This window comes from Vulpes vulpes, chromosome 12 (assembly GCF_048418805.1).
Source record: "Vulpes vulpes isolate BD-2025 chromosome 12, VulVul3, whole genome shotgun sequence".
Taxonomy (NCBI): Eukaryota; Metazoa; Chordata; class Mammalia; order Carnivora; family Canidae; genus Vulpes; species Vulpes vulpes.
The window spans coordinates 125,474,639-125,494,486 of NC_132791.1; the positions used below are offsets into that span (position 1 = coordinate 125,474,639).

The 19,848-nt window shown below is 40.6% G+C and overlaps 3 protein-coding genes across 13 annotated transcripts in view; 2 read left to right on the forward strand and 1 right to left on the reverse strand.

Annotated features, from left to right (window-relative positions):
* Nucleotides 1–12,317, reverse strand: part of ATM (ATM serine/threonine kinase) — a 119,411-nt gene extending 107,094 nt beyond the window's left edge. The window contains exons 1-7 of one of the 3 annotated variants that reach the window (XM_072729896.1): nucleotides 12,073–12,317; nucleotides 11,510–11,693; nucleotides 8,122–8,230; nucleotides 6,593–6,690; nucleotides 6,399–6,511; nucleotides 5,040–5,185; nucleotides 1,672–1,836 (exon numbers count right to left, since the gene is read on the reverse strand). In XM_072729896.1, the coding sequence (XP_072585997.1) occupies nucleotides 1,672–1,836; nucleotides 5,040–5,185; nucleotides 6,399–6,511; nucleotides 6,593–6,664 (496 nt within the window). In that variant the 5' untranslated portion in view covers nucleotides 6,665–6,690; nucleotides 8,122–8,230; nucleotides 11,510–11,693; nucleotides 12,073–12,317. Of the gene's footprint in view, nucleotides 1–1,671; nucleotides 1,837–5,039; nucleotides 5,186–6,398; nucleotides 6,512–6,592; nucleotides 6,691–8,121; nucleotides 8,231–11,475 lie in introns of all 3 variants that reach the window. The other 2 variants (XM_072729897.1, XM_026006789.2) reach the window with 2 other exon arrangements.
* On the forward strand, nucleotides 8,161–12,150 carry LOC140594705 (large ribosomal subunit protein eL31-like). The gene has a single exon (XM_072729898.1). The coding sequence runs from the start codon at nucleotides 8,589–8,591 to the stop codon at nucleotides 8,964–8,966; it is 378 nt and encodes a 125-aa protein (XP_072585999.1). The 5' UTR covers nucleotides 8,161–8,588; the 3' UTR covers nucleotides 8,967–12,150.
* Nucleotides 12,318–12,377: 60 nt separating the features above from the next.
* Nucleotides 12,378–19,848, forward strand: part of NPAT (nuclear protein, coactivator of histone transcription) — a 67,204-nt gene continuing 59,733 nt past the window's right edge. For all 9 annotated transcript variants that reach the window (XR_011995829.1, XR_011995832.1, XR_011995834.1 and 6 more), the window contains exon 1: nucleotides 12,378–12,673. Coding sequence is in view for 1 of the 9 variants with exons in the window: in XM_026006788.2 (XP_025862573.1) it covers nucleotides 12,637–12,673 (37 nt within the window). In the remaining 8 variants the exon portion in view is untranslated. The remainder of the gene's footprint in view (nucleotides 12,674–19,848) is intronic.

Consider the following 19,848-nt stretch of genomic DNA (forward strand, 5'->3'; position numbering starts at 1 on the left):
AAACTTTGTATAAAATTTCTGGCTTGGTCTCAGGCCATCCTCTCATCTCACTCTAAACTCTTCCTCTAGACAATCTCATCTCTAATTGGGGGTTCTATCACTTCTACCAAAGATATATTTTGGAGACGCCTGGGTGGCTCAGTGTAAGGTGTCTGGCTTTGGCTCAGGGTGTGATCCCAGAGTCCCAAGATCAAGTTCCGCATTGGGCTCCCTGCATGGAGCTCCCTGTTTCTCCCTCTGCCTGTGTCTCTGCCTCTCTCTCTCCCTGTCTCTCATGAATAAATAAATAAAATCTTAAAAAAAAAAAAAAAGATATATTTTGAACACAAACTTCACTTCTTGAGCATAGTCCTCGCTAGAGAATCAAGTTTAAGAGAAGGGAGCTAACTAGAAAAATAATTCAAACAAAGGGCCGATCATGAGAAATGATAGTATGCTCAAAGATAGAAAGGACTTCAGAGAACATGTCAGATGATGGAACCATAGTAAGGAGACTACAGCAAGGACTGACTTTGTTTCAGTCCCGTGAAAGTTGAGACCCGTGGTTACAAGTACTAATCTGAAATATGCAAATCTCCTGAATATTTAAGATGGACCATTGTGGTAAGAGATGTGATGGGTATCACCAGCCTATTTTCTACTTATTGTGAGGGTCAAGTTGGGATAGAGCCTCCCTCACGCTAAGAACAAAAATAAAGGCCCCACATGACAGCTAAGAAATTAATATAACAGCTAAAAAGGCTTTCATTCATGTGGGAACAGCAGAACATACTGCAGGGCACTGATTAGGTCATAGTTTTACCATCCACACAAATCTCATCTTGAAATGAGAACCTGACAATAAACAATACAGATAAACTCTTTTCATTTAGTTAGTACAATTTATCTTGAATACTTTCCATGAAAAACACTGAGCTTCTAGATTTTCAGAGGTGGTAATATTAGAAGACTGACATATAGCTTACTTCATTCAAGCCAAATCCCATTTTCACCCATTGAACCCACTGAGAGACAGAAATGCTCTACCTCTGAAATCAAACTCAAACTTTTCAGTCTCTGACCATAACTTCCTTCTTCTGTGGTCTCAGTACCTTTCACTTAGAAGCTGTCAGAAACACTGGATTCCTCCTTGGCACCCACTCTCCTTATCTAGTCACTGGGCCCTGTACATCCTATTCTACTATATTTGACTCCCATTACCTTGCAAGTAACCTGCTAAATGCCTAATCCAACAGATACGTGTATGTTTTACCATTTCCAACATATTTAAAGTGTACTACCCCTTCCAACCTGAAACTCGCCTTCTTGTTTTTTTTTCTCTGTGTTTTAATTATGGTGAGGTTGAGGCGTCATTCATCTGTGAACTCACTGTGCCCAAATATATCTATATTATAGTGCATTGCAATTTTTGGTTTGTTTTTTTTTCTGCCACTGGTCTGTCAAGTCCTTGATCAAGGACAAGGGGCTTCTTTCAATTCTATAATTCCAGTTCTGATAGAGACAATAACTTAGGAAGTCCATAACAGAAGAAAATAAAGGTTGGACTATTTAATTTTACTAAGAAACTGTTAAATTGCAAGGACACTTAGGGGATACAGATTCTGACTGGTCTTTGGTGACATTTCATTTCATTTCAGAAAAAATTCACAAGTAACAAATTTCAAAACATACCTAGCCACTGTTGCTGAGATATTTCACACCAGTATTTCCTCACTGAAAGAATGTCCTTGAGCAGAATGTTGCTACAGTCAGCTCCATAAACGGCACCATTAAATGAATCTTTCACTGTATCCATGATATAGTTCAAGAGTTCTTGACATTTTAGTCTGGGCGCTCCTATTTAAAAATAAACAAATAAAAACATACAAATGCTAAGAAAAATAAGAATACTTGGAATTGCAAAGAGCCTGCATGCCCCTCTCTGCCTGCCCCCTCCCCATTGCCAACTCATGCATTCACTGTCAAATAAAAAAAGCTTAAAAAAAAAAAAAAGATTGTAAGGAGGATATTTGACTTTGAAAACGAAATTACTTTCAAATCATACAACAGCATTTGAAGTATATAAATATGTAAGGCTGTAATATTTCCAGTTTTATTTATTAGAGGTCCCAAAAATTCAGTATTAATGGATATATTCTCAAAGACAACAAAAGGACATTTAGAAACTGTTTATTTTCAAAAAAATCACACTGATGTTACACCTAAAGTTTTACCAGATTTCAACATTAACAATATTAGAACTGCATATAACTTTTTTGTTATTAGCTATGAGCAGCTCACAAGTAATACATATCTGATTATATTCTAGTTTAGCAGTTCTTTAATGATTTTATTTATTTATTCATGAGAGACACGAGAGAGGCAGAGACACAAGCAGAGGGAGAAGCAGGCTCCATGCAGGAAGCCTGATGTGGGACTCAATCCGAAGACCCCAGAATCACGCCCTGGGCCAAAGGCAGAGGCTCAACTACTGAGCCACCCAGGCATCCCTAGTTTAGCAGTTTCTTAGGATGAGTTCAGCATTTTCTTACCAAACTAGGGTAAATAAATATACACTAAGATAATTATCATTTTTATTTGTGGCTTATATCCTTTTAAGCATCTGGCCAATGATGAAATGCACAACCACATGATCCTCTACTGTAATACCCTGTGCCTCTCTCTCTTACAGTCCTTATAACATTTTCTTATCTGTAACATCTGCTATACTATGACATTCCTAAGGAATTAATTAATTTCTGTATGGCAACACAGCCCAGTAACTGTCCTAAATAGTATTTTCTTAGTAAACAATTATTGAGTAACTGCATAAATCAATGTCACAATGAAATCATTTCCCTATGGTCTTAATCTCAACAAATTTCCTTCCTCCACCAAATTTGAGAAAGGTTTCAAAAACTATGCTGACATTCTTTTCTAAGAAAACCTATCATCAAAGGACAACTAAGTTGGCTGGAGAGAATTTAAGGAGCCTCACAGGACTTAACATTTACAAAGCTGGGTTTTCCATTCTCTAGGCTCCATCTGTACTTTGTGTAGAAGCAGACAAATGCCAGTGTAAAGGAACGAACAATATTTGCTTATTGGTTCCTTCCCAGCTGTCTTTTCTGAATCTGTTTCTTTCGTCATACCTCGAATACCAATGCAGAGTAAGCCTGGCAAAGTCTAGACATGTGTTTAAATTCCAGGCAACTCCCCAACACTTAAAAAAAAAAAAAATAGTGAGATGACATGATAGTTACACTTTGGTTTTATAGAGATGAAAGATGTTTAAATTACAAAGTCAAACTTGAAAGAAAAGGAAGCCTCAAATAAAAACTCAACTTTTCAACCACTGAAATAATCTTACATTGACAATTTCATCAACTGGTTCCCATAAATCAACATACTGATACTTTCATACATTTTTCCAATGTGATCTCCACTGTTAATTTTGCAATTGTAGGTTTTTGCACCATGAAGCAATATTACCTACTGCAAACTTTTCTGGTGGGCTACAAATAGGCTTGGGTATCTTTTTCTTAATAACTCTGTATGTACATATTAAAGTGTGTTAAGAACCCAATGTTAGTAGCCAAGAGAAGAAATTTTAAGCAGGTGCAGGGTATTCCAGTGTAGCTGTCAACGCTGGAGACGCTGACACAGGCTTGCCACTATGCATATAAATTAGCACCTCAGACCTGGAAAACTAAATTTCTGCTAAACCATTGCTTTTTTTAGACTCAAGTCTCATCACACCATTCTGAAATATCATTAACTTACCATCTATATCCTTCTACTTAATAATGTTTATCAAGGCTTTTCTGATTCTTAAGTCTTTTAATTCCAGTATAGTTACCATACAATGTTCTATTACTTTCAGGTGTCCGACACAGGGACTCAATGGCTTTTCTGATTCTTTTTTTCTTTTTTTAAAGATTTTATTTATTCTTGAGAGAGAGAGAGAGGCAGGGACACAGTCAGAGGGAGAAGCAGGCCCCATGCAGGTAGCCTGACATAGGATTCCATCCCGGGTCTCCAGGATCACGCCCTGGGCTGAAGGCGGCACCAAACCACTGAGCCACAAGGGCTGCCCGGATTTTGATTCTTAAACTAAACTTGGTATCACAAAACCACATCCTTATGTGTGAAGAGTAAACAAAGTCTAAGCCCAAGAGTTGCTAAACAAACACTTCTACTTCTAGCCTTTAGCATCGTATGAAGCTCATTTCCTTACATAAACCTAGTAGGATCCTGCACTTTGGGTCAAAAATATCAACCCTTTATAAAATACCCACTGCACCAATTCAAAATGGGAAATACATGGCTGATCAGGAGCAAAAAACCACTGGGTATTTTTTTAATCAGTAGTAAGCTCAGTTTTAGTTAAGAGAATGAGTTTTGACTGCCAAAAAAGCTAATGTAATCTCAAAATGAATTAGTAAAACTATAGAATAAAAGATATGCAAGTCCTGGTCCACTCTGTACCAATTAAAATATAGCTATAATTGAGTCCCATACTTTGAAATATAATTAAACTGAAGAAAATTCAGAAGACAGAGACACAAAAACTAGGTCATATGAGCTGAAGGAAGTATGTCAGTTTAGCTTAAAGTGGATTCATAGTAAATGTCACAGCTAACTTCAAATATATACCAAAGGATGTCATACTGAAAAAATTTATTAGGATTTGTCTGTACTATCTCAGAAGGTAGAAGCAGTAACAAAAGGAAACAGGTCTCTCCACTGTTAAAGCTATTCAAAGATATTAAAGCCTCAAGAGGTATGTTTGATCATTAAGGCTACCTAAGTGCTACGAAAAAAGAGAGGGGATCCAAGAAGCATGGGTAGTTGGAATACTAATTTTTAATCCTTCCAACATGGAGGCTATCATTCCATGCTTACATAAATTCCTCCAAATATTTGAACTGATCATAAATTAAAATCCATTTACATACTAGAAATTAGAGTTAGCACTCAAACTTTTATCTTAACCATATTCTGACTGAACTCATGCAATAATAACCTTTAAACCAGCTATTTATAATAAGAGCACTTACTTTTATTTGCACATTTGATAAAATATTTGACCAAACTACTGATTTCTTGCATCTTTTTCTGCCTAGTGGCTTGTGTTGAGGCTGACACACTTGGTTTTGCTGTTCGCAGACATTCTGTTTCTTTCTGAACATATTTCTGTAAAAATCTTCAAAACAAATAGAATTGCAAAAACTTATTAAACACAAATTATTACAATGGTTTTGAAAAGTCCTTTTATGCCATCATAAAGAGAATCTTTTAAGCCATAATACTGCAGTCAAGATAAATAAAATAATTTTCTTTCAAGGCTGAAGCCCCATGACACCAATTTAAAGTCTGTTCTGCAAAGCTCTAAAACGTAACCTCCATGATTTTCTGTTGCTTTACTGCTTGCTTTCTCCTTTTAGTATTAAGAGCTTACAATGCTATTAGGGCTTTTAGTTCTCTCTTGCTATTTTGTACACAACCCAATCCTTTCCCAGGCAGTTTATAACAATTCTAAGCCTCTGAAGGAAGCCTGCCTAGAAGACATTCATGATTAGTTGGAAGTACCATGTGCCTATTGGACCTACCTGATCAGCTAATGCAAAATAATACTCATCCTTAGATAATAGTTATATTTGTGTTATTTGAAATAAACTAAGTAACCAGAGAAAAAGCACGCATTTTTTTAATGCTATCTGCACTTATATCTGTAAGTCCATCCAATACCAAGTAAGTGGTAAAAATAAAAGTTCTAAATACTTAAGAACAAGTAAATGCACTTCCTCTTGATTGAAGATAATTTATTTCAAGCTTTCCAGTATTCTATATTAATTTAAAATATTGTATTCATTTTCCCAAGTTTCACAACCTACTTCTAGTTACTTTTTCACAGTTGAAAATTATATCTTAATGTAAAAAGATATGAATTCTGCTTAGCACCCCAGTCCGGCAAACAATTGTCTTTCCAATGCCTGATTTTTTTTTAACTGTATTCATATGGGAATTATTCTGTAATTGTTTAACTATAATTTAACATGTAACAGTTACTCAGAGCAATATTAAAGACATAAATAATAAAACGTGTAACATAATTTTATTCTCCAACTTGAAAAAAAGTCTTTTGAATGAACTAACTCGAAAGGAATTCTCTCATCTTGAGTGAGATATACCTAAGAACTTTTATTGAAAAAATGGCCTAAAAACTTAAACTTTTTCTATATGAACATCTCTTAAAAATCATGTTTCAGATAAATAGTAAGTACCAACTTTATATGCAAGGTACAACAGCTTATAAGGAGCAAAGTTAAATAAGACCTACATACAACAAAAATATCTCAACAAATAAACATGAAAGAGGAAAAACAAAGACAATAAAAAAAATTAGAATGGAATACCTAAAAACAGCATCCCAATTCAAATATTTGCTTTGTTTGGAATCTGAATGCCGATCTAAATGTTGAATAGTTTCAGGATCCCGAATCAGGCGCTTGAATTTCTCAACTTCTTTCTAAAATGAAAAAGAACATAGGAATGGGTTGCCAATCATACACTAATTTCAAGAAAAGATTAAATTTCAGTAATTTACTACCCTTCGTTCTGTAGCTCTATCATGTTCTAGTTGACGGCAGCAAATAAGCAGATCATTAAGTGCTAGACTCATGGTTCAGAACTTCAGAAAACATATCACTGTAAATAAACACATAAATTCAAAATTATTTCAAATTTGGTATTAATATATGGTCATATTAACTGTACAATTACAGGCATATTATGATCAAACATTCAATGATTTTTCTTAATGTTTTCACATTTAAGTGAGATTTTATTAGAATATACCAAAACAAAACCTCAACACACAAAAGGGTACTTGTGTGTACAATAGCAGGATAAAAAAAGGAAATACAGAATTTATTGCCCTGAGACCTCTTCCAAGAAACACGGTAATTAAAATAAAATGTGAAAGATGAACAGAAGACAGCCAGGTCAAGAATAAGGAAAGAGCACTTAAACATTTAACATTGACCAGCTGAAATATTTAACCACACTCTTTCTTATATGGAGTGACAAGACATGCTATCTGCTGAGCCAAAAGCTGAAACTGCTTATGCTCTGGAATTGTTATGTAAAAGGTTGATATCAAAGCTAGTAATAAGCCGTGCCTACCACTTAAGTCTCAACTGGCTTTATGGTTCTCACTTAAAATATAAAAACAGGGATCCCTGGGTGGCGCAGCGGTTTGGCGCCTGGAGACCCGGGATCAAATCCCACGTCGGGCTCCCGGTGCATGGAGCCTGCTTCTCCCTCTGCCTGTGTCTCTGCCTCTCTCTCTCTCTCTGACTATCGTAGATAAATAAAAATTTAAAAAAAAATCTATATATATAAAAACAGAAGGATAATTATGCTCTTGCTTTTGTTTTAAAAGAAAATTAACTACAATCGTGCCAAAAATCAACTATGTTTTACTGCGCCTTAATGTCATCGCTGTAGTCCTACTCCTTTTAGGTTTTCTGACATAATCAAAGCTTCCATTGATAACCTTTAAAAAAAAAAAAATACTCATTCAAGAAAAGCATTTTGTGTCATTCTCCCTGACTCTTAAAAAGAAGCTTCATTAGAGACCACCATATCCAGTCTTCCTACAAAAAAAGAAATCCCTCTTACAAAATTAAACACTCTTTAAACACTCTCAGCAAGAGCACTCTATCTAACAAGCCTACCATTTTGTTGGCAAATAGCTCTAATTTGCTTCCCCGTTTTTATTCATTGGTTGTTCTCTTTTATCCCTATTACAATCTCCTTTACCCTGCTGTAGATTACAAATTGTTATTTACCTGACAGTCTTTTTCATTTGATTATAATTCCTTGAGGAAAAGGACTATTATTTTTATTTTCCATTTCTTATGGTTTTATCTAGGACTCTTGCCCCTTCATATTGAATCCTAGTTTAAAACCCTCTTGATTGAGACAAAAAGGAAAATAAAACTAGGACTGTAACCAGTGAAAACACCTTAACAATATCCAAAGAACCATAAATGTAGACACATTTATTTCTAAGTACACAAAAGATGTTTTTTGTAATGTAAAAAAAAAAAAAAAAAAAAATGCAAGTTTACTGACCATGTGACACTTCCAGAAGATGCAGCCCTAAACTTTTTTTTTTTTTCAAGTTGTGGTTTTTCTGCTCGTCTCCTACTGTTTCTCTTTCTTCCGCCTCAAAGATTGATTACTTTGAAGAAAACACAACAGTTTAGTCAGGAAACATTCTTTCACTGGGCAGCTACTTGTTCAAGGCACTCTGTAAGGGGTAGCCAGGCATATAATGAATTAAAGAGACAAAATCCTACCCTTGTGCAGTCATAACTGATATATGACTCAAAGGAACCAAATATACAACTGAGAGCATCAGTTGATAAGCTGCCAGCGAACACATCTCAGTAGAGGTTACCAACAGAGTCAAGATCTGAAGTGGTGTCAATCACAAAAAGAGCCAGAGGACCAATATCTCAAGGAAGGACACTAGTACCACCAAAAGGTCCCAAGATGAAAAAGTGCATGGTCTTCCTTTCCAACTAGGGCCTGGCAGAATGGCTCCCGCAAAGAAGGGTGGCGAGAAGAAGAAGGGCTGTTCTGCCATCAACGAGGTAGTGATCAGAGAACACACCATGAACATTCACAAACATATCCATGGAGTGGGTTTCAAGAAGCGTGCCCCTCAGGCACTCAAAAAGATCCGGAAATTTGCCACGAAGGAGATGGGAACTCCAGATGTGCGCATTGACACCAGGCTCAACAAAGCTGTCTGGGCCAAAGGAATAAGGAATGTTCCATACCGTATCCATGTGCGGTTGTCCAGAAAACATAACGAGGATGAAGATTCACCAAACAAGCTCTACACGCTGGTTACCTATGTACCTATCACAACTTTCAAAAATCTACAAACTGTTAATGTGGATGAGAACTAATCGCTGATTGTCAAATAAAGGTATAAAACTGCAAAAAAAAAAAAAAGTGCATGATTATGTTCGAGGAATTGAAAGAAAACCGAAGTAACAACGGGGTAGTCAGCTAGAGTAAGAGAGCTGAGACATAAGGTTGAGTTCGATTAATACATTAATCCAGAACTAAACTCCCCTACCAACATGCAACTGAAACCGTACATACTTCCTGAACAACAGTCTCTGAAGCGGCAAGTCCAACATTCCTTCTTAGATCTCAATCAAGTTGATCCCCTTACAGAATTAGACAATGATGCCTACATCCCATCTTCCCACATAGAATACTGCCCTTGGCATGCCATTCTTTTCTGGAGTAACAGTGTGGGCTCTGTAGGTAGCTTGTACTGGTTCAAAGCCTGGTCTTGCCACTTACAAGCTGTGTAACCTTGGGCACTAACTAATGAATCTCTCAAAACCTCAGTTCTTTCATGGGTAAAATGAAAAACAATACCAGAACCTACCTCAAAGTTACAGTTAAGGATTCATGCACGGATTTAACGCAGTGTCTGGAACACAGCAAATGCTCAATCAACCTTAGCAATTACCATTCTTTCTTCCTTTGTTTTCTAAGTCTTTCTGGATGTTTCCTCTTCCACCCACACCTGCAAAACTATCTCCCTACTTCCCACCCTGGCTGCTTCTGACGTGATCTCATCCATCCCAAAGACCCCAACATGCTGAAAAGGCCTACATCTATTTCATTCAATGCCAGACCCCACTCCAGAGCTTCAGAAACTTTCCAAGCTGTGTGCCTTTATATGCATTGCCCCTCCTGCCTGGAAGACCCCTACCTCCCTCCTCCCGAGGTAAGCGAACAATCCGAGGTCTCCCTGCAGACCTGCACAGTTCTCCCTTAAGATATATATTTTTTTATTATTGGAGTTCAATTTGCCAACATATAGCATAACACCCAGTGCTCATCCCATCAAGTGCCCCCCTCAGTGCCCCTCACCCAGTCACCCCCACCCCCCGCCCACCTCCCTTTCTACCACCCCTTGTTCGTTTCCCAGAGTTAGGAGTCTCTCATGTTCTGTCTCCCTTTCTGATATTTCCCACTCATTTTTTCTCCTTTCCCCTTTATTCCCTTTCACTATTTTTTATACTCCCCCCAAAAATGAGACCATATAATGTTTGTCCTTCTCCGATGGACTTATTTCACTCAGCATAATACCATCTTAATGGATTGGAAGAATTAATATTCTGAAAATGTCAATGTTACCCAGGGCAATTTACACATTTAATGCAATCCCTATCAAAATACCATGGACTTTCTTCAGAAAGTTGGAACAAATTGTCTTAAGATTTGTGTGGAATCAGAAAAGACCCTGAATAGCCAGGGGAATTTTAAAAATGAAAACCATAGCTGGGGGCATCACAATGCCAGATTTCAGGTTGTACTACAAAGCTGTGGCCATCAAGACTGTGTGGTACTGGCACAAAAACACACACATAGGTCAATGGAACAGAATAGAGAATCCAGAAGCGGACCCCCAACTTTATGGTCAGCTAATATTCAACAAAGGAGGCAAGACTATCCACTGGAAGAAAGACAGTCTCTTCAATAAATGGTGCTGGGAAAATTGGACATCCACATGCATTAGAATGAAATGACTATTCTCTTACACCATACACAAGATAAGATTCCATCAAAATCCTAGAGAACACAGGCAACACCCTTTTTGAACTTGGCCACAGTAACTTCTTGCAAGATACATCCATGAAGGCAAGAGCAACAAAAAGCAAAAATGAACTATTAGGACTTCATCAAGATAAGAAGCTTTTGCCCAGCAAAAAGAAACAGTCAACAAAACTAAAAGACAACCTACAGAATGGGAGAAGATATTTGCAAATGACATATAAGATAAAAGGATAGTTTCCAAGATCTATAAAGAATTTATGAAACTCAACAGCAAAGAAACAAACAATCCCATCATGAAATGGGCAAAAGACATGAACAGAAATTTCACCAAAGAAGACATACACGTGGCCAACAAGCACATGAGAAAATGCTCCGCATCACTGGCCATCAGGGAAATACACATCAAAACCACAATGAGATACCACCTCACACCAGTGAGAATGGGGAAAATTAACAAGGCAGGAAACAACAAATGTTGGAGAGGATGTGGAGAAAAGGGAACCCTCTTACACTGTTGGTGGGAATGTGAACTGGTGCAGCCACTCTGGAAAACTGTGTGGAGTTTCCTCAAAGAGTTAAAAATAGACCTGCCCTACGACCCAGCAATTGCACTGTTGGGGATTTACCCCAAAGACACAGATGCAGTGAAACGCCGGGACACCTGCACCCCGATGTTTCCATCAGCAATGGCCACAATAGCCAAACTGTGGAAGGAGCCTCGGTGTCCATCAAAAGATGAACGGATTAAAAAAAAAAAAAAGATGAATGGATAAAGAAGATGTGGTCTATGTATACGATGGAATATTACTCAGCCATTAGGTTCTCCCTTAAAATCACCTTGAGCCCTAGGAGTCCTTTTTCTTGTCGGTACCTGGTGAAAACTGCAGCGAGCGCTCCTGGGAGCTCCCCACCTGCAAGGATTATGACAGAGAGACAGGACAGCGCGCTCACACACCAGTCGGCCACAGTTCCACGTCCAGCAAGGAGATTCCAGAGTCGGGGCTCTTCACCGCGCCACTCTCCTGTGAGCCGCAGCAGAGGCTCGCGGATTAAAACTAATCAAGAAAAGAGGGGGAAACATGGCTAGTCATCTAGTTCCATCTGGGCCGTCGGTGGCAGGGAAAGGGGACGCGCAGGAGGGCCCACCAGGGCATCTGGAAGAATCGAGGCGAAACCCGCGAGGAAGAAGGAGAGAGAGAGGAGGGACAGGAGAGAGACAGGGGGGCGGGGGGGGGGGGCACTCCGAAGGGTCGAGGCGAAGCCCGGTAGCGGCTCGGAGAGAGGGAGGGCGGGAGAGTCCGGTCGTCGGGGCGCCGGCACGGAGCGGCTCCAGTCCCGGGACGCAGAAGCCACCGCCTGCTTCCCACGCCCCTAACGGTGCCCTCGCACAGCCAAAGCGGCGGCGACTGCAGCCTACATCCCGGTTCCACTTGCCTTCCACGCCCCCGCGGCCACAGAGGCTCCAGCCAGCTGGAAACCCAGTCTTCCCGCTTCCGGTTCAAACGCTGCGTGACCCCGCAGTCCGGGTCTCCCACGGAAGAAGCCGGGGTCACCCGGGAGCAGGCCCCATCTGCCCATGCGCGCCGACCCCCGCACGCTGTGCGCTCGGTGCGCTCTGGCTTCAAAATATTTGGCTCGTCGGAGCAAACGCGCCTGCGCGCTTCTCGCCAATGGCGTGCGAGCCTGCACTCCCCGCCTGCCCCCTGGCGTCGGCCGCTGCGCCGTCCTCCCACCTCCTCGTCGCCTTCGGCCCCGCCTGTCCGACTCTCAGGGCGGAAGTGACGACAGTTCCGAGGGGAACGGAGGCGGGTTTCATTTCGGCGCCTTTCTTTCTTCCGCGAAAGCGATTGGCGGACGCGGGGTGAAAGAGGCGGGACAAATTGCCGCGGGTTCAGTACCGCCACTGGAACCGGGAGATGCGGCGCAGGAGCTGTCGCTGCTCTGTTGGCTTGTACCTGAGTCTCGTCTCCTGTGGCGGTTCCCGCTGCGGCTTCGGTCATGTTGTTACCTTCGGACATAGCGCGGCTGGTGCTGGGTGAGCGCGGACGCGGGAGGGACGGGCCGTGCTGACCGGGCTGAGCAGGACGGAACGACCTTCGGGACCAAAGGCTCTCCCGGGGCGGGGAGGCTCTGGTGTTGTGCCTCCCCGTCTGCGGCTCGAGCCCGGCGGCGGTTCCGCTGGGGCCGGGCGCTCGGGCCCCGAGAGCCTCTTTGTGCGCGGATGTTGCGCTCCCCGGAGGCGGCGTGGCGAGGCAGGGCTGAGGGGAGGCGCGGCGGAACACCTGAGGCCCGGGTGCTGAGGGGCAGCCAGGCCTGCACGCCTCGTCGGGACCCCCGGAAGGAGACTTGTCAGGGATGGGAGAGCACGAGGACGTCCCCGACCTCCGGGTCTTGTAGAAAGACCTTCGCGACGTCCTTCTCGTACTCGCTCCTCCAGCTAGGAATTTGGGGGCGGACGGGGGTCTTCTTCCCTGTCCTCCCCTCGCGCTCCCGCCCTCCCTCTCCACAGTGAGTGGTCCCCAGCTTGGGGGTCTGAGATAGCCCGCTGACTTGGTGTAAAACAGCCCCAATTCCTCGTCTTTCCACCGGCCAGAAACTTCGCAGAGGAAAATGCCTTCCCGTCGAACGTGTTCTAGTCCTCTGGTTCGTTTCTCCTCCATTTGGGGACGGTTGGTGCCACGGGCCTCTTGTCAGGGCGTATTGTCTGTGTGGGCAAACGGGTTTGGTGGTTGTGTGCCCCCGGCAAGAATTAGAGAGATTCGTGCTGCCCTGGGGAGTTCAGACCCCCAAGCCGGCGGTTTGCAGACCTTGTCGTACGCGACACCCCTGAAAGTACATGGTAAACATCTGTGATGAAACTTCCCGTGGTGTCCGCAGCGATTACTGTCGTTTACCCTACTGTTAGAAAAATCCCATTTGTCTTACTCCTTTTTAAAATACTTAGCCCTGTCCGGAAAACTGGCCTTTGTGCTCAGGGCTTTTGGCGAGCACATTTTGCAGGAAACGAGAGGGTAACGGCTGCACGGCGCCCCCCCCCCCCTTTTTTTTTTTTGGAGAAGCGAATGACTTCATTTAATATTTTGTTAATGGCGGGTTCATCTTTTGCTTTATTACAACTGAATTATCAATAGATCTGTCTTTATTTCTGAGACAAAGCTGGCTGTCTTGTAATTGTTATATTTATTAGGATTATATCCATAAAGTAGACTAATTTAGAGTAGACTCTCAGTGTTCCAGATGAATATTGGCGTGCTTTATTTTTTCCTCTAGGCATATCGTTTGCTTAAGAATTTGACTTTTAGCGATTTGGTGGTAATCAACTCCAGTTTCAGTAACTAATCTTTAATAGGGTTTCTCACCCTGGCCCTGTTGACATTTGCGGCCAGGTAATTATTATGGGGAGCTGTCCTGTGCATTGTGAGAAGTTCAGCATCCCTAGCATCTATCTATTAGATGCCAATAAGACCCCACTCCCACCCACCCCCCACTTAATGACAGTTTAAAAAAAAAAAAAAGTCTCCAGATAGTGCCAGTTTGTTCCCTAGAGGGAAAAATCATTCCCTGTTAAAAACAACTGGTCTTAAGGCAATCTAATTTTCTGACGGAAATAATTCACTTGTATTCTCCACAAACCAGCTGCTCTGCTTGACTCCTACTTTCTTAATAGATAAAAATTCCAAAATTTCCAAATTCATTGTTTCTTATCCTAAAAAATCTTTGTCATTCACATTCCTTTTTAATTGCCACCAATCCTATTTACTGTGCCCCTGGTTATGCCTTCTGTGGGACTTCTGTCATTGTTTCTCATATAATCATGCCACTGATATTTACTGTTTAAAAAAAATGCCTGAAGCATTCACACTACACATATTCTAAAAGTAGAAAAAAAAACTGTGCACTTATTAAAATTTCAAGTTATGCAAAAGAATACATGATACAAAAAAAGAAAATCTCCCCACACTCATTACTCTTCTAATATATCTTGAAACTCATATCAGCACACAGAGATCTGTAATTCCACAACTGAGAGGCGTAAAATTGTAACTGTCTTGTCGTGATTCTTCTTTTGGTACCCCCTGCCCATCTTCACCTCTCTTTTTGTTCGCTCCTTTTTTTTCATAATGTTAAAGAAATTTCGGGTACTTAGTATTAGACACTGCCAAATGTTAAGAATAGAGAAGTTCCCCTTAGAGTTCACAAAATAAGGTTCTTTTACCCTCAGACATGTGTCCCTCCCCGCCACATACCCCAAAATACTTTACTTAGATCTCACCTCACATTCTATGTCATGCTCTGTGCCGCCCTTTTACAAATCAAAGAATAAACTCTACTTTCCACCTCCCTTTTATTCTTCAACACGCTGACCTGCACCTCACTGCATGTAACCAGCCCTTGTTCTTCAGCTACATCCAGCTGTTGTCCTGCTGGACTTTTTGTTAATATTGTACCTGCCAAAATAAAGGAGACTGTTGCTTATTACCCATGGGACACCAGTTCGGTTTTCTCAGCATGTCGTTCGAGGAGCCCTGTGGGACTGATCCTGCCTGTCTCTCCTGCTTGATCTTAGCTGCTTCTCAATGTCTCCTCTATGCTCTAGGCATACCAAAGTACCTGCAAGTTTCTCCAAATAAAATCTACAATCTCTGAAACCTTTTCTAGCAAGTATAACTATTAATTTCTCCTTAAGTGCTTCAACAGCATTGTACATCACTTCTGTGAACCCCTTAGAGTGTTTTCTCATTGCTCGTGTTTACTTATTTTTTTTTTTTTGAAATATACATGACATAAATATATACAACATTTTAGCCATTTTTAAGTGTACGGTTCTTTGGCATTAAGTACATTCACATCAATCTGTAACCATCATCATCATCTACCAGTAGAACTTTCTCATCTTCCTAAACTGAAACCTTTTTGTCCTCAGCTTTCTTGATCTGGGATTAATAAAATAGGCTCTGAAAGTTCTTGGAAGCCCTCAAAACTGTAAAGATTTGTGTCGGGTGGGGCATTTTTATAAGTGAAAGGTCCAGAACTTTTTTTTTTTAGTTTCTAAATAGGTTTGTTCTTTCTGTGTGAGTCAGAATCCATTCAGGAAAACAGAAACCAATCTGAGTATTTAACGTGGGGGGGATTTAATGAGGGAATTGGTTACACTGGTGATAGAAAAACTAAGACGCAAAGCAGCTTAAGTGAGCCAACTCAGAGAATAGCAGCAGAAGGAAGCCACTCTGATAATCAGGAAAACTAGGAGACGTGAAGCAGTCCAGGGGCTGGATTCTCTCTCTGGAAGATGGAAGGTAGACTTTTCTGGTGAGGGAGCAGTAGTCCCAGAGGAGATTCTACTGAGGCAAAGAGGGAATGGGAGGAAAACAACATGGCTTCTTCCAACTGCCCTCCCGTCTCCCACCAGTGCTTCCCATTGTTTGAACACAGCCAGAAGCCAGCTGACATAGAGCCTAGGAAACACTGCCTGTGTGGGGTCAGGTTTCCTATCACACAGCGGGGGGGCGGGGGGGGGGCAGATTTGGAGGCACGCAGAATTAGAATTGACACACCTGAAAGGTTCAGAGCCACTGATCCGATTCACTGTATATTACTAAGACAGTATAAATATTTATAAAACAACTGTGATCATAACATTTTTTTTTGCCTACTGAATACCTGCCATTCAGTCAGATTGTTACTCTGTTGTCTGTTATTTATTCAGGTTGTGTTTCTTTTTTGTTTTTTGTTTGTTTGTTTTCATAAAAATATGTCATTGATGCAGTTTACAGCATTTTTGGATCCTTACCCATTCTGTCTTTTCAATTGTATCTCCACCTGTTCTCCATCATATACGTGTGCTTCCTCCAAACTGGGCACATTTCCCTAACATCCTCTCCATGTGTGCTTTTCATGAGCTTTTTTGGGATTTTCCCAACCATCCTTCAAGATTCACTTCTTTGTAACATATATAATTTTCCCCAAGTCTGGGCATACTTTCTCAATCCCCTATCCTCCCATAAAGTCCTATTTGTTTTACTACCTTTGCTTTGTATTACGGTTACTGTGTATGTGTCTTCTGGGTCCTTTTAGGTAACTTGTTTATAGACAGAAACTTTGTTATTTATGGATCTAATAATATAAAGCACTGTAAGTAAAGTCTTCCCAAGAATTGCTTACATTTTTAAGTAATCATTAAATTAGTAATTTCTGGAAAGTTGTTAGAATATGTAAAGTAGATATTTTCAGGTAGGGGGATTTAGTATCTCTTACTTTCTTCCTCAGGCATCTCTTTCTTTAGCTTTCTCTCTCCATAAATAGGAAGAAGAAAAGGCAGACTCTTGGTATCTCAGTTCCTAAAATTTGGATTTATCTTCCTTTTCTTTTCAAGTTATATTTCTCCTTCAGTCTATTTAACTTGTTACTCATTACAACTTCCACTGAAAAGTAGGCCGAAGACAATATTTTTAAAAAGGGAAACTCAGGCATGCTATCTTACCTATTTGTCCAGCTTTGTCAGTAAGTTTACATAAAGGATAGTTCTTTTATGTTAGAGACGTATTTAGGAGTAAAAGGAAATAATGACTGATGGTAATTGAGTAATTTTTTGTATTATAGTAAGCCATTGTTGCTCACTATTTTGTATTTTCATTGTGACATTTGAGATTTGGAATAATTTATACCTAAAACTTCCCCCTATTATTAGTTAGTCACATAGTGGTCATCATGGTCATCTGATGGAGGGGTGCCTGGGTGGCACAGTCGTTAAGCTTCTGCCTTCAGCTCAGGTCGTGATCCTGGGATCCTGAATTGGGCGCCCTGCTCAATAGGAAGTTTGCATCTCCTTCTACTCTGCCCCTCCCACCAATCATGCTTTCTCTCGCTTTCTCTCTGAAATGAATAAATAAAATGTGTAAGAACAAACTGGGGCACCTGAATGGCTCAGTGGTTGAGCATCTGCCTTTGGCTTAGGGCGTGATCCTGGGGTCCCAGGATCAACTCCTGCATCAGGCTCCTTGCAGGGAATCTGCTTCTCTCTCTGCTATGTCTCTGCCTCTCTCTCTCTGTGTCTCAATAATAAAATTTTTAAAAGTCTTTAAAATCATAATTCCACCATCCAAATCACATTAGTCTAGAATAATTCAGCCCACCTTCAGGACCACTTGGGCTATATGATTTCAGGATGCTATGGGGATTTGGGTTTTTTTCCTTACTCTTCGTGTAACCACCTGTAGATCCTGGAAAAACCATGTAATGTCTTCCATGCTCAGTTTCCTCCTCTGCAAATTGAGGAAGCCCAGGGTCCATCTCAGGTGTAAATTTGTGATTCTTGGATAAATCTGCTTGCAGGAGGTGCTTGTGAGTAACTCTGGGAGGGTTCCTAGTGCCCTGCAGCCCAGTGAGAGAATAAAGCTCATATACTGAAGAGCCACCTAATGACTTCATGGGTTTTGATGTGGGTAGCTAGGTTTTAATTTTCTCTTAGAGCAACATTCCCTGGGGTAAAGTGTACTTTGCAGTGGATTAGTAACAACCACATCAGATATTTCGATTGCTAGAGGATATCTCATTTAGAAATCAGGTTTAAGTCATACTGTTTTAATAGCTTTTGCTATCAGAACAAAATAAAAGACCCCAAAGGAATGTTTTTACTTGCGGTTTAAATTTATTGGAATGTCAGAAGTACCTAAGAGTTTTAAGGATCTGTAAATATTTAAAACAAGGTGAGGGGGATCCCTGGGTGGCGCAGCGGTTTGGCGCCTGCCTTTGGCCCAGGGCGTGATCCTGGAGACCCGGGATCGAATCCCACGTCAGGCTCCCGGTGCATGGAGCCTGCTTCTCCCTCTGCCTGTGTCTCTGCCTCTCTCTCTCTCTCTGTGTGTGACTATCATAAATAAATAAAAATTTAAAAAAAAAAAATAAAACAAGGTGAGGAAATCCCTGAGTGGCGCAGCGGTTTGGCGCCTGCCTTTGGCCCAGGGTGCAATCCTGGAGACCCGGGATCGAATCCCACGTTGGGCTCCCGGTGCATGGAGCCTGCTTCTCCCTCTGCCTGTGTCTCTGCCCCTCTCTCTCTCTCTCTCTCTCTCTGTCTCTCTCTCTCTGTGACTATCATAAATAAATAAAAAAATTTTAAAATATATAATAAAAATAAAAATAAAACAAGGTGAAATCACAATACCAAATCTAATCTCTTAAGTTTCAGTAGAAACCAAAAGGAACTAGCAAAATCCCTAGGAACACTGTCAATATAAACTTAATCCTATGATCATGTCTAATAACTCACATTATAAGAGTTGGGGGAAATGCATAAGTTGTCAGTATAAGCACATAATCAATCTGCACATGAGAAAATGGATCATGTGGAGGATGCTAAAAAGTCTTTTTCCTTCTCTGGTAAACCAGTGATAATGCTACCAGAAACTAGGCTGCAGAAATAATAAGCCATTCTACCTGATTTTCCAGGATTTAGCTACCCACACCCCTTCGTCAGAGCTTTATACATTACTCTAGCTTTCTGTGATTATGGACCAAATATATTAAATCTTTTATTCACCTCTTATTTAATCTTCTGAAGGGCCCAGAAAAGTAGCAATTGCTTACTCTATGATATGGGAGAAACCGAGGTCCAAGAGTTTACGTACGTCCTGTAAACTGCTTTTTCTTCAAATGCCAAAGAACAGTGAAGGAAGATAGTTCCTTGACCATAGATTTTTATTCATTTGTTCATTTTTCCATGCATTTATTCTTTTGCCCATTTATTCAGGAACTTGTTCTATTTTTAACATAACCTACTCTAAGGAAAGCTTCATATACATCCATCCCACCCACCTGTCTTTTTGCTGTATTTATTATATGTATATATTTTATTCATGTATTTACCAGTGATGGATATTTGGGTTTTATAGAAGTTATTTAAACTTATAAAATTTTACAGCAGTCTTGCTTATAAGTTTTTATGTAGACATGTTTGATTTCATTTGAGTAAATACTGAGATGTAGGATTGCTAAATTAGGTTTAAATGTACTATCTCTAGGCACCTGATTGGCTCAATTTGTAGAGCATGGGACTCTTGATCTTGGGTTCATGGATTCAAGCCCCTCATTGGGTAGAGGCTTACTTAATTAAAAAAAAATTTTTTTTTAATGGATCTACTATCTCGCTATTTGTTTTCTATTTGTCTCATTTCTTTCTTGCTCCTTTTTCCCTACATTCTTTTGGATTCC